The 15,357-nt window shown below is 41.0% G+C and overlaps 1 protein-coding gene across 1 annotated transcript; it reads left to right on the top strand.

Annotated features, from left to right (window-relative positions):
• Nucleotides 1-4,596: 4,596 nt before the first annotated feature.
• LOC310868632 (uncharacterized protein) lies at nt 4,597-13,936 on the top strand (the record flags this gene model as incomplete). Its single annotated transcript, XM_083779089.1, has 3 exons — nt 4,597-4,718; nt 9,632-10,609; nt 13,803-13,936. Exons 1-3 carry the CDS (start codon nt 4,661-4,663, stop codon nt 13,934-13,936), a joined length of 1,170 nt encoding a protein of 389 aa, XP_083635215.1. The 5' UTR covers nt 4,597-4,660.
• Between the last annotated feature and the right edge of the window lie 1,421 nt (nt 13,937-15,357).

Genomic DNA, 15,357 nt, shown 5'->3' with positions numbered 1-15,357 from the left:
ACTCAGTGGTATAACTTGGACCTGTGTTATGGATTATTTCATTCTAAGAGCTGTTCTAATTCCAGGTTTGTCAACGTAGAGATGCTTGTCTGTTTAATTTCATGTTCTAGCTCAGAGGCCATGCTGATGGTTTCGAAGCTGCCTGGTAACCTTAAATCAAACCATGGTAAATTATTCCTGCCTTCTCTTAATTGCAGCTGCAAGCTCATGAGGTTAAAGTATGTTGCAGGGTCCTATTCATCTTTCCAAGTTGCTTTCCGTGTATCCTATCCTAGTAGTGCTTTTAGTTAATTGTTTTAAATCTCAAGGCATTATAACTGGCGTTCAGCTTTACTCCAGAGCTTCAGTGAGTAATCTACTGGCATCCTATAATATATATATATATATATTATTTTTTATACTTTCTATGTGGTGAATCCTATGCATGATATTTCCACTTCTGACTTTGCTTGGATGCCCACCATAAAATCACTCAAAACAACTAATTTCATTAAGGTATATCTGTGACAGCAACTAACACTGGTCTTGCCCTTTCTCTTCCATGCCTCGTTTTCTGCCATGCTGTCCATCCGCAATGTCATGAGCCCCTATTCATGATGGATTCCGGGAAGCCATGGCCGGTCCTGCAAAAGCTGCTTCTTCTGTGTCAAAGCCTCCTAATCGCTACACGTCACTCTTTAGGATCGGCACAGCAGCACCGAAGTTCCAAATGCTACACTCTACAGCTTTGGGCTGGTGGTCTTCTGCAGCTGTTGAAAGCTATGCTCTGCTAAACTCGAATGCTTTTTCAGGCTCAGAACTAATGAGCTCTGAATTATGTTGGTTACATTGCTGCTGCTACATATATTCATTATTTTGCTCCTTATGCTGCAGGATATTATTAATACTCTTAAAACTGTTTTTCTGCATGATTTTCTGTTTCTTAGGCCGGTGGTCTCTGCTGCTTACGAAAGCTATGTTAGACTAGTCTTGAAAGATATTTTACAGGCTCAAATACTAACTAGTCGCGAATAGTGTGTTATTTGCTACAGATTTTTTCTTTTTTCTTACTTACTACAGAAGTACAATTATTCTTAAAACTGTATTTTGCATATTACTGTGGCAGAACTTGCCGCATTGCAGCGTTGCCGCCGCATCATGATCATGCATGCGATCATGTTGCAAGCTAAAATTTGAAGCTCCAGGTGGTAGACTACTGGGTACTGATTTCAGATATTAATGATAATGATAGAATGTCCCTTTCGGTGATCCTGGTTGAGTTGGGTTATTTGTGCAGTGGGTCATGTTGGTTTTGCAGCGCGCAGCGAACCAGGACTCCGTTTAGGACTCCTGAATTTCAGGGATCAACAGGCGCTGTACTGTTGAACACATTGACCTAGTCATCACATAATGCTAGAACAGCCGCTGTACTGTCGAACACATCGACTAGTCATCACATAATGCTAGCATGACCTATGTCTGATCCATGTCCTATGACCCTTGTCGCTGCGCGGAATGGATATCGGTATGGTCTTCCTGTTACAGGAAACAACAGGTGCTCTGTTGTACACATGTATAGCTTAGGGTTGGTGATGATCTGCTTTTTGGGGGTTTCGGATGTTTTGCGCTGTTGGGGGATTCAGAGTCCCTATGGTTGGGACTGATGCGCTTGACCTGAGTACCTAAAAGCAGATCCAATACATCACCAAACCATAATAAATATATTGCATTGATTATCTTATATTCAATAAATATATATTACATCCTCCTTGAGTTGTCTGACTGAAATGAGCATTTGCGCCTGTCGTAGACATGCGCAGAGCAAGTTCAGTCAGGGAACCTCAGTCAGCGCGCCGGCTGTTAATTGGGCCACCGCAGCATCACGCTCTCATCCACATGATTCACTCAGCCAATCACACACTCACCACATCTCATACCGGCTACTTGAACCAGAGGTTTGCATTCCTCTGCCTTCTTGCTTGCTTACACTGCTGCTGTATCAGCGTGCTGCTGTCATACAACCTGCGCTCAATTCTGCTGCTGCTGCTGCTATACTGTACACTCGTGCTGCTGTATACAAGTGCGCTCCCACCTCCACCCCAGCTACCACCTGTCGTTTTGGATCTACTATTTAGGTACGGGGGATTCAGAGTCCCTATGGTTGGGACTGATGCGCTTGACCTGAGTACCTAAAAGCAGATCCAATACATCGCCAAACCATAATAAATATATTGCATTGATTATCTTATATTCAATAAATATATATTACATCCTCCTTGAGTTGTCTGACTGAACCAGTATTTACTATTCATCCTAATTATTCTATCTTTAGGTGTGTGGAGTACACTTCCCAGATGGGAGGCCAACAAAAGAACACCCGTATCCAGTTCTGCAACTAGGATATAAACATGTACGTTTGATTCTCCCCTTCAAATTGACAGTTTGATGTGATTGTTTTTGGTTCAACAGATTAGGTTTATTTTGAATAAAACAATAACTTGTAGTGCATCGTTTATTTTCCTTTCACAGGGGAGAATGACATCTGGTAGAGCCCCCCCTAAGAGAAGAGGCCTTCAGTCATCAAGCAGCAGCAGCACACAAAACGCAACAACATCAACAACAACAGAATTAAGAGCAGGACCTGAAGACACCAGTGATATCGGAATGGAACATATTGCAGACCACAATTACTTCTGTATCAACTCAAGGGCAAACAGTGCAACACAAACTGATCCTACAGAAAAGGTCATGCCTCTGAAGCGTGATATTGGAATCCAGTGTCCAGAACTTATTACAGATCACAGCTACTCTACCATAAAGTTAACAAACAGTGCAACACAAACTGATCCTACACCATCATTGTCAGCCTATGACCTAGATGACAGAGATGCAAGGTTTCACATGGGCATAGGTATTGCAAGTTTTTGGCAGCTTTTACATTCCCTCATAGCTTTTCACCCACCTCCAAAGATGACCATATTAGCAGTCCATGACCAGCTGTTACTCGTTTTAACTAGGCTACGTCTTTGTTTGATGTTCACAGACTTGGCTAAAAGATTTGGAATAAGCAAGACCTCAGCATGTGTGATCTTTTCACTTTGGAGACCAATACTTGCTAGGTTTATGAGGGAAAATGTGATTGCGTGGTTGCCTAGGGATACTCTCAGAAGAATAATGCCATCATGTTTCAGTAAAAGTTATCCCAAAGCAACCTGCATAATAGACTGTACAGAAATATTTGTCCAAAGGCCAAAACACTGGAACAGTTCCACGTGTGACAATGTGATGCCTGATTAGTCGAGAACATCAGGGGGCCAGACCAGGGACCTCGGAAAAAAATGAAAATAAAGTCAACAGCATTTGAGAAAGATGCAGATGTCATTCAGCACCTCACATCCCCTGAGATGGCTGGTCTATCCAACATACCTGGTACCCTTTTGCATGATCTGTTGACTGCACAGCCACAAACCAAAGAGGTTACTGATAAACTGCATGCCCACATGTCACGAGCAATGTGCTCGACAAAAATGTCAACTTTGCAAATGTATTATTTTGTATTATTATGTGTTATGTGGGAAATGTGAGAGGGAGAGAATTATTGTACAATCCAAGGGCCAGAATAATCAATTTTGGCTAGATCAACGGAAAATAAGAATCACAAGTAGTGAGGCCTCTCAAGTGCCCAAAATGCATTCTCCTCTGTGAAAGAAAAATAAACAGTGCTTACCTTTCTTTTTTTAAGTTATTGGTTTTCAAAAGAAACCAAATATTACATGAAAACAATCACACCAGACAGTACATTTGAAGGGGAAAATTATATTTTTATCCTAGTTGCAGAACTATGGGTGTTCTTTCAATGGCCTCCCACCTGGGAAGTGTACTCAACATACTGTAAAGATAGAACGATGAGGATGAATAGCTGGTACCACATATAACAGACTCAATAACGCATAAAACATATTTTCCACTAAATGGTTTCATAGGCATTTTGGGCAGATTAGTCATATGATGCACTTTATTCCTCTATCTTTTTACTCCCCAGACATTGTTTGGGGATATTTTGGCAGAGATGGGTCTTTTTTCTCAAGTCTCAAGTCAGTGTGGAGATTACCCAGCGGTGTTGCTGCCCAGTGCCCCTCCCCTCCCCTCCCCTCCCGGCTCATGGCTCTACAGACAGCAGCCTCTCCGTTAGAGTGTGAGAGTTAGAGTGTGTGTGTGTGTGTGTGTGTGTGTGTGTGTGTGTGTGTGTGTGTGTGTGTGTGTGTGTGTGTGTTGTGTGTGTGGGTGTGACGTGCATGTGTGTGTGTGTGTGTGTGTGTGTGTGTGTGGAGGGGCGTTTAAGGTTGATCAATGGGGCCCCATGAAGGTTGCTATGACAACCATGCAGCCCTAACCCAAACCAGCTGCTGCTGCTGTGTTCATAAATCAACCCCTCCCCCTCTCTCTCTCTCTCTGTGTCCCTAAGCCCCACCCCTCTCTCTCTCTCTGCCTCTATCTCTGTGTGTGTCTCTCTCTCTCTCTCTCTCTCTCTCTCTCTCTCTGCCTCTCATTGAGGAGTAGTGCTGCAGTGCAGCATAGAGTGAACAGAGTTTGTTACAGACAGACAGACAGACAGACAGACAGACAGACAGACAGACAGACAGACAGACAGACAGACAGACAGACAACACATCAGAGGAGGATGGAGGGAGCAGTGATGCTGAACTTTACTCCAGTGATCAAGTTACACCGAATACCAGGTTTGTTCTGTTTTACTGTTAATATGTTAATGTTACTATATTACTGTTATACCAGGTTTGTTCTGTTTTACTGTCAACATGTTAATGTCACTACATAACTGTTTAATTATTAATAGCAATGGTATAGTTTGAGTTATCGTGTTATGAGTATGTATGTAAATAGCCTTGCCGAGCCATGAGGCCCATAGGGGCAGGAGCCTATCTCCTGTTTCTGTAGCGTGAGGCAGCTTGATGTGAAAGCACACCCCCTGGACATGACGCTAGTATGTCACAAGGACTTACCCCCAATCCAACCCTTGATGCTGAGCAGTGTTGTTTTTGGCGACAAATTTGGTTTTAGTTTTACTTAGACTCTTGAATAGTTTTCATTTCGTTTTAGTCACATTTTATAGTCACCTGGAACGTTTCAGTGTTAGTCTAGTTTTAGTCGACTAAATGTCATGAGATTTTAGTCGACTAAATCTATAGTTGATTTAGTCGACTAAAACTTTTTTTGGCAGGCCTGTTTTTACTCTTGCTGAAATTAGCCGATCTATGGCGCATTGTGATCTTGTAGATCTGCTATTTTCAGCATGCAACTAATTGTAGAATAACTTATGACTTATACTAGATCTCTTGTCCATGTCCACTAGTCCCTTCCAGACCATTGTCAGTATATTTAGTCTTAGTTTTAGTCACCATAGCTTAGTTTTCATTTAGTTTTCGTCGGTGAAAAAAGGTAGTCGACGAACATTTTTCGTCTTAATTTTAGTCGACGAAAACAACACTGATGCTGTGCTGAGTGTCAAGCAGGGAGGCACTGGGTCACATTTTTACAGTCTTTGGTATGACCCGGCCGGGGATCGAACCGCGACCTCCCAGTCTCAGGGCGGACACTCTAACCACAAGGCCTCTGAGCTGGTCCTTATGCTGTTATACTGTTCCATTATTGTTTCAACATTAATTTTAGTCTGATAACTGCAGTGTTTCATTCAGTTTATTCAGTTCACTGCCATATAAATCTATAGTTTTAATTAATGTCAGATATTATATGGAAACTTTGACAGGAAAAGACTCGCCCACCGTATATAGAGTATAGGGTTTCGGTCCTAAGACCCTCGTCAGTGCTATATCACTGACAAAGGTCTTAGGACCGAAACGTTTGCTTTTTAATTGCACTTTGAGCACAGAGCACTTTAAGAGCATGATAAAATAAAAATATATTTTTCCAAGTCTCAGTCTAAGGAGTTTTTACTTCTATGTTCTATACGGTGAGCGAGTCTTTTCCTGTCAAAGTTTCCCTTATGTTTTTGAGACCACCGCTACCGTAGTCAAGTTAGAAAAAAAGCCAGAGAGATCCCATCCTGAGCAAACAGTTTTGTGATTTTACTGTCATTAATATACCTTAGAGCTGTTGTGTGGAGTCCCCCCATTCTGTGTTTCTATACTTTTTATTAGCCTACAGCTGCTACTGCCCACAGAGCACACATGAACGGTAAAGATTGGACAGTGCTATGCAACATGGAAGTAACACTGACTCGAAGCCGTTTATAAATCAGTCAGTGAACGGAGTCCATTTCAATAAACAGGGGCGGACAAGTCAACTTTTCACCGCCGTCGTCCGTCCGCCCCCCACAATCACAATCAGAACCGTTTTCAAAGAGACGAGTAGGATATAAAGGCAGCCTGAAAGGCAAGCATTTGCATTCCAATGGGTGATTGAGAGTATATGGGCACTAAAGGGACACACACAGACAGACGGTTAAATCAGGTGCTATGACAACAGAAATAGTGCGTATTGCATACTAAGGTGGGGGTATACTAGCATTATGCATTCGCAACTTGCATCGTTCCCAAGTAGGCCGGTGCCCGATGGACACAGGTGTCATTATACTAGAGCAGTGGTTTTCAACCAGTGGTCCGGGGACCACCAGTGGGCCTTGAGGAGGTTCCAGGTGGTCCCCAGTTAAATGATGGAGAGTTGGTAACCAAATGGACCCTTATAGTTATTTATCTCTGGAGAGAGTGAAATTAATTTATTTCATTACACTCTCAAGAGTTTTATTATTGTTAGAACTCTGCATTACTTAATTTAAAAAAATGTAGAAGATTAATGTAAAGATACATGAAATGTCTGCCTGTTATCTCTCTAATGGTGCACACCAATACAGCATGGAAATGTGGGCACAATCTGATCCAAAGACAACAACATATTGTTGTTTTGAGTCTGAGAGATATCTGTGTATGTCAGTCTCTGTCCTTTCATGCCCATATATGGAGTTATCTGTATCCGTCTGTCTACCTGTGTCTCCATATATGGAGATATCTGTGTATGTCAGTCTCTGTCCTTTTATGCCCATATATGGAGTTATCTGTATCCGTCTGTCTACCTGTGTCTCCATATATGGAGATATCTGTGTATGTCAGTCTCTGTCCTTTTATGCCCATATATGGAGTTATCTGTATCCGTCTGTCTACCTGTGTCTCCATATATGGAGATATCTGTGTATGTCAGTCTCTGTCCTTTTATGCCCATATATGGAGTTATCTGTATCCGTCTGTCTACCTGTGTCTCCATATATGGAGATATCTGTGTATGTCAGTCTCTGTCCTTTTATGCCCATATATGGAGTTATCTGTATCCGTCTGTCTACCTGTGTCTCCATATATGGAGATATCTGTGTATGTCAGTCTCTGTCCTTTTATGCCCATATATGGAGTTATCTGTATCCGTCTGTCTACCTGTGTCTCCATATATGGAGATATCTGTGTATGTCAGTCTCTGTCCTTTTATGCCCATATATGGAGTTATCTGTATCCGTCTGTCTACCTGTGTCTCCATATATGGAGTTATCTGTATCTGTCTGTCTACCTGTGTCTCCATATATGGAGATATCTGTATCCGTCTGTCTACCTGTGTCTCCATATATGGAGATATCTGTGTATGTCAGTCTCTGTCCTTTCATGCCCATATGGAGTTATCTGTATCCGTCTGTCTACCTGTGTCTCCATATATGGAGTTATCTGTATCCGTCTGTCTACCTGTGTCTCCATATATGGAGATATCTGTGTATGTCAGTCTCTGTCCTTTTATGCCCATATATGGACATTTTGGTGGATTTAACTACTTAGTGACGGGCAGCGCACTCCCCTGACAGGAAACGCTGCCAGAAATCACGCTTCTAGTGGAAGTGGGCGGAGGGAAACATTTAATTGACGGACCACAGTGGAAGCGAGCGTTGTCTAGCGACGGGGTAGATATTAGCGAGGCCAATCTGACTCAATAAAAACCCTAAAATCACGTTAAGTCATGTCAATGGCAACCAATGAGCTTAACATTGAAGTGAAGGGAACCTTTTCACCGACGGACCATTTCCTGTTTATCGATTGCCAGTGGTGGAAAAAGTACTCAATTGTTTTACTTGAGTAAAAGTACCAATACTGCAATTTAGAACTACTCCTTTACAAGTAAAAGTACGGAATTGAAAATGTACTTGAGTAAAAGTGCAAAAGTATCGGCATCAAAATGTACTTAAAGTACTAAAAGTAAAAGTACTCATATTGCAGAATGTCCCACTTCACAAGTTCAAAATGTGTACAAAGTCTATTGAAAATAGCCGATCTACAAGCTCTCAATGCGTCGCGTTGCGACGCATTGTGAGCTTGTAGATCGGCTATTTTCAAATGGCCAAAATGTATTGGGTTGAAGTGGTTAATGTATGTTTTCTAATCAAAATTAAAATCGCCAAAGTAACTAAAGTAACTAAAGTTTTCATATAATTGTAGTGGAGTAAAAGTACAAATGTTGGCTCTGAGATGTAGTGGAGTAGAAGTAAAAGTACTGGAAATTGGAAATACTCAAGTAAAGCACAAATACCTCAAAATTGTACTTAAGTACAGTACTTAAGTAAAAGTACTTAGTTACTTTCCACCACTGTCGATTGCCTAGCAACCGAGGGTCGTTCAGATGGTAGCGACCAGCGTGATGTAACTCAATGTGATTATTGATCATGAAGCTCTAACCAGGTGTGTTATTATTGATCATGAAGCTCTAACCAGGTGTGTTATTATTGATCATGAAGCTCTAACCAGGTGTTATTATTGATCATGAAGCTCTAACCAGGTGTGTTATTATTGATCATGAAGCTCTAACCAGGTGTTATTATTGATCATGAAGCTCTAACCAGGTGTGTGATTATTGATCATGAAGCTCTAACCAGGTGTTATAATTGATCATGAAGCTCTAACCAGGTGTGTGATTATTGATCATGAAGCTCTAACCAGGTGTGTTATAATTGATCATGAAGCTCTAACCAGGTGTGTGATTATTGATCATGAAGCTCTAACCAGGTGTGTTATTATTGATCATGAAGCTCTAACCAGGTGTGTTATAATTGATCATGAAGCTCTAACCAGGTGTTATTATTGATCATGAAGCTCTAACCAGGTGTTATTATTGATCATGAAGCTCTAACCAGGTGTTATTATTGATCATGAAGCTCTAACCAGGTGTTATTATTGATCATGAAGCTCTAACCAGGTGTTATTATTGATCATGAAGCTCTAACCAGGTGTTATTATTGATCATGAAGCTCTAACCAGGTGTTATAATTGATCATGAAGCTCTAACCAGGTGTTATTATTGATCATGAAGCTCTAACCAGGTGTTATTATTGATCATGAAGCTCTAACCAGGTGTTATTATTGATCATGAAGCTCTAACCAGGTGTGTTATTATTGATCATGAAGCTCTAACCAGGTGTTATTATTGATCATGAAGCTCTAACCAGGTGTTATTATTGATCATGAAGCTCTAACCAGGTGTGTTATTATTGATCATGAAGCTCTAACCAGGTGTTATTATTGATCATGAAGCTCTAACCAGGTGTTATAATTGATCATGAAGCTCTAACCGGGTGTGTTTTCTGTTTCAGAAACCTGTCCTACTCTGTCCTCAGTTAAACCAAAACGTTACTGCTGCGACCAGTGTGGAAAAAGCTTCCTTTATCTTTCCGGACTCAAACGACACCAGAGAATTCACACTGGAGAGAAGCCTTACAGCTGTGACCAGTGTGGGAAAAGCTTCACTGAACTTTCCACTTTCAAACAACACCAGAGGATTCACACTGGAGAAAAGCCTTACAGCTGTGACCAATGTGGAAAAAGCTTCCCTAAACTTTCCTGTCTTAAAGTACACCAGAGAATGCACACTGGAGAAAAGCCTTACAGCTGTGACCAATGTGGAAAAAGCTTCCCTAAACTTTCCAGTCTTAAAGCACACCAGAGAATTCACACTGGAGAGAAGCCTTACAGCTGTGACCAATGTGGGAAAAGCTTCACTGAACTTTCCACTTTCAAACGACACCAAAGGATTCACACTGGAGAAAAGCCTTTCAGCTGTGACCAATGTGGAAAAAGCTTCACCCAAGTTTCCAATCTAAAAGTACACCAGAGAATGCACACTGGAGAAAAGCCTTTCAGCTGTGACCAATGTGGAAAAAGCTTCACTTCATATATGAGTCTCAAAGTACACCAGAGAATTCACACTGGAGAAAAGCCTTACAGCTGTGACCAATGTGGAAAAAGATTCACTGAACTTTCATCTTTAAAACGACACCAGAGCATTCACACTGGAGAAAAGCCTTTCAGTTGTGACCAATGTGGGAAAAGGTTCACCATTATGTCTTATCTAATAAAACACCATAGAATTCACACTGGAGAAAAGCCTTACAGCTGCGACCAATGTGGAAAGAGCTTCACCAGAGATTCCCATCTCAAAGTACACCAGATAATTCACACTGGAGAGAAGCCTTACAGCTGTGACCATTGTGGAAAAAGCTTCATTCATATGTGTAATCTAACAACACACCAGAGAATTCACACTGGAGAAAAGCCTTTTGGTTGTGAAACATGTGGGAAGTGTTTTAATCAGAGTAGCAGCTTAAATATTCACCAGAGAATTCACACTGGAGAGAAGCCTTACAGCTGTGACCAATGTGGGAAAGGGTTCAGCAATAGGGGTGATCTAACAAAACACCATATAATTCACACTGGTGAAAAGCCTTTCAGGTGTGACCAATGTGGGAAAAGGTTCGGCAGAAGGTCTGAACTAACAACACACCATAGAATTCACACTGGAGAAAAGCCTTACAGCTGTGACCAATGTGGGAAAAGCTTCAACAATAGAGGTGATCTAACAAAACACCATAGAATAAAAAAACACAAGAAGATCCAGCACTAGGGGTGTAACGAAACATTTGAACAGCGATACGATACGTATCACGATACATGGTTGACGATACGATACATGGACGATATTGGTTCATTATGATACGATACTATACGATTCAATGATTTGAAATTGATACAGTAACTATTTAAAATACATTGACATTATTTTAAACTAAGTAATTAAACCCCTTTTTTCTTCTAAAAATTGCTAAATACCACCCACACACAAACGATTATTTGCATAACAAAACGATTCGATACAGATTGTTTGCATTGCAAAACGATACATTACATAGTCAATGTTGCCGTTTTCATTTCGATATGCTTCGATTCTTGGAATTAAAATCGATTTTCCGATGCAGTTACTATATCGTTACACCCATAGTCAGCCCACTCTATAGTAGGGAGGATTATCCACAAAATAAAGTGATATTTGAATTAAGTGAAATCACTGAATATACATACATATAGACATACTCAACAACTTTATTTTCTCAACCCACATCATCTAATCTTTTCAGTTTAAAGCTCCATCTGATTGGAACAACTTGTCTGTTTCAATTACATCATTTAACATTTTCAAGGCTTCTTTGCTTGTAGACCTGAAACCCATTTTTACTTTGGAGAGAGGTGTGTACTTTAATGCTTGATTCTTCTTTTTATCTTTAACTTTATCTTTATTTCTTATTATTGTCATTATCACTATTATTAGTATTTTGTTAGGTGTTTCAGTTGCTTCTGGTCTTGATGTAGTGTTTGAGTGGTTTGGAGAGCATCTATGTTTTGTTGATGTTGTAAATGTATTGTTCTGTGTCCCCTCTCTAACGAGATGATACATCTCAAGGGGCTATCCTCTATACCGAGATGATACATCTCAAGAGGCTATCCTCTATACCGAGATGATACATCTCAAGAGGCTATCCTCTATACCGAGATGATACATCTCAAGAGGCTATCCTCTATACCGAGATGATACATCTCAAGGGGCTATCCTCTATAACGAGATGATACATCTCAAGGTGCTATCCTCTATAACGAGATGATACATCTCAAGAGGCTATCCTCTATACCGAGATGATACATCTCAAGAGGCTATCCTCTAAAACGAGATGATACATCTCAAGGAGCTATCCTCTATAACGAGATGATACATCTCAAGAAGCTATCCTCTAAAACGAGATGATACCCTTTTGGTTCCATTTCCATTGAATATACCTCTAACTCTGAGCGACTTGGACGTTGCTCTCTCCCCGGTTGGCGGAGCGTGTGTAGAGCCCAGGATTACATTAGATAATTGACACAGGGGTGATAAATGGGTTACAAAATCGTGGGATAAAAATTATAAAGACAAAAAAAGTACTCATATTGCAGAATGTCCCATTTCACAAGTTCAAAATGTGTGCAAAATCTTTTGAAAATAGATAATCTACAAGCTTGTAGATCGGCTATTTTCAAATGGCCAAAATATATAGGGTTGAAGTGGTTAATTATTATTGAACAAACTTTATTATTTGTCATTCATTCGTTAATTCGTTAATTCGTTAATTTGTTGATTCAGTGATTAATTCATTATAAGACCAACATTGGTCACCATGACCAGGCTGAATGCTGAAAGTTCTTATTGTACCTTTATGAATACGACAAATAAATCCCTCTTGATTCTGAATTCCTGTCATTTATTAATTACTGCTACATCTGAGACAATTTATTATTATTATTACATGTAGCCTATGTATAAAATCATGAACTAGAAAGGTGCATATCTCCACCAGGGCGGGTTTGCTACCCGGGACAGTGCGTGAGTGCAATCTGGAACATGTGATAGTATTTTACTGTGAAAAGGTTATACCATACCATACCATACCATCTTTATTTCTATAGCACATTTAAATAACAACAAGTTGTACCAAAGTGCTTTACAATAAAATAATAAAAATCACAACTTCATTTAAAAACAAACAACATACAGTACACAGTGTCACTTTCAACATCAAAAAGCTCATACTATGCTAGGAAAAGCCAAAGAATAAAAATATGTCTTGAGGCGTGATTTAAACACCTGAAGAGTGAGGGCCTGTCTTATGTGCAGAGGCAGCTCATTCCAGAGCTTGGGAGCTGCGACTGCAAAAGCCTGGTTCCCTCTAAGCTTCAGCCTTGATTTAGGCACCACCAGGAGAAGCTGGTCAGAGGACCTGAGGGTCCTTGTGGGAACATACGGTTTGAGTAGTTCAGAGAGATAAATGGGTGCCAAACCATTTAAACATTTAAAAACAAAAAGCAAAACTTTGAAATCAATCCTGTATCGCACAGGAAGCCAATGGAGGGAGGCTAGTACAGGACTAATATGGTCACGCTTACGTGTACCTGTAAGCAACCGTGCGGCGGCATTCTGGACTAACTGTAAGCGAGATATGGAGACCTGGTTGACTCCAATATACAGGGCATTACAGTAGTCGAGGAGGGATGTCATAAAGGCATGGATAACAGTTTTGAACACAGGGCGGGAAAGACAAGATTTAATCTTTGCCAGCCTTCTCAGCTGGAAGAAGCTCTTTCTGACTGTTTTATTGACCTGTTTGTCCATTTTTAGATCAGAGTCTATTTTAACGCCTAGATTGGTGGCAATTGGCTTTAAGAAAGGCTGAAGGGGACCTAAATCACCGGGAGGAAACACATTGTTGTTTGGCCCAAACACCATAACTTCGGTCTTGCCGTCGTTAAAGTTTAAAAAGTTTAAAGCCAGCCATGCTTTTACATCCTCCAGGCAAGCGAGCAAGGGTTTTAAGGAGTCAGGGTTGTTACGTTTCAGAGGCAGGTAGATTTGGCTGTCATCAGCGTAACAGTGGAAGGAAACACCGTGTTTTCTAAAAATAGATCCTAGGGGGAGCAGGTACAACATAAACAAGATTGGACCTAAGATCGAGCCCTGTGGCACCCCGCAGTTGAGGGATGCTGTGGAGGATGTAGCGTCTCCTAGGGTGACACAGAGACTTCTCCCTGACAGGTAGGATCTGAAAAACTCCAGTGCTGACCCTCTAATGCCAACCCAGTGCTCCAAGCGAGAGAGCAAAATGCTGTAATCTACCGTGTCGAAAGCGGCAGTCAGGTCCAAGAGCACCAAAATAAGAGATTCACCAGAGTCCGTAGCCAAAAATATATCATTAAAAATTCGTATGAGTGCAGTCTCAGTACTATGGAGGGTTTTGTACCCAGACTGGAACACTTCTAGGATGCCATGGGCGTTCAGATGGGGCATCAGTTGGGCCAGGACGCATTTTTCCATAACTTTCGAGTTAAACGGGAGCTTGGAAATAGGCCTGAAGTTGGATGGGACAGAGGGATCGAGGTTGTGCTTTTTAAGCAACGGCTGTACCACAGCATGTTTAAAAACAGCTGGTACATCACCTGCTAGGCACCGGTTTAAGATCGATAGGAGATCCGGCCCTGTAGCACCACTGGTCTCTTTAGCCAGCCGAGGGGGAAGGACGTCTACGGGGGAGCCAGTCGGTTTTATTTGGGAAATAATTTCCTCTAGCTGAATAAGAGACACAGGCTCAAAGTGGCTCAAAATGGCAGGGCAGATGACAGCAGTAGACGGGTCATGTGTCGGAGTAGGGATGCTAGCCCTAATGTTAGCTACTTTTTCCATAAAAAACTTTAAAAAGAGCTCACATCTTTCAGGGGAAGCATCTAGACAGACAGGCTGGGGGACGTCAAGAATGTCGTTTATAGTTTTAAATAAAACCTGAGGTTTGTGACAGTTTGTCACAATGATATCTGAAAAATATTTAATTTTTTCAGTTTTGACAATTAGCTGGTATTTACGCCAACTATCACGCAAAATGTCAAACGACACCGTTAGCTTATCTTTTTTCCACTGACGTTAAGCTCGCCTGCATTCTTTTCGGACCTTCCGTGTGCTGTCATTTAACCAGGGCTCAGTTTTAGGTTTAGCTCGCCTGGTTTTAATGGGAGCAACAGTATCAAGTATATAATTATTGTATCACTGTTAAGACATATTTTTCTGCATCAAATTTGAGAAATCTCACTTCAAAATCACCTGCACAGCTCATCACAACTTCACAATCACCTACACAGCTCATCACAACTTCACAATCACCTACACAGCTCCTCACAACTTAACAATCACCTACACAGATCATCACGACTTCACAATCAATTTATTTATGTATATTTCCCCCAGATGGTCTAAAAATTAGTGACTTATCATGATTTGACCCGATTTGACCAATGTATTACCAATCTCGTACACCATTGCTCACGAAAGCAAGATCCCTGACCCAATTATAGCCTGCACTGCATCTAGCTTTTAATTAAAGTAAAAGTAGGCTATATCCATTTTGCTTTTTGCTGTCTTCCAAAACAAACCAGCGCGCGCTACTGTTTGCTACAAAGCGACGGAAGGACG

Source organism: Protomyctophum parallelum (assembly GCF_964188405.1).
Source record: "Protomyctophum parallelum genome assembly, chromosome: 13".
Lineage (NCBI taxonomy): Eukaryota > Metazoa > Chordata > Actinopteri > Myctophiformes > Myctophidae > Protomyctophum > Protomyctophum parallelum.
Note: the sequence above shows the minus strand (reverse complement) of the source record. Positions and strands in the feature narration are given on the sequence as shown.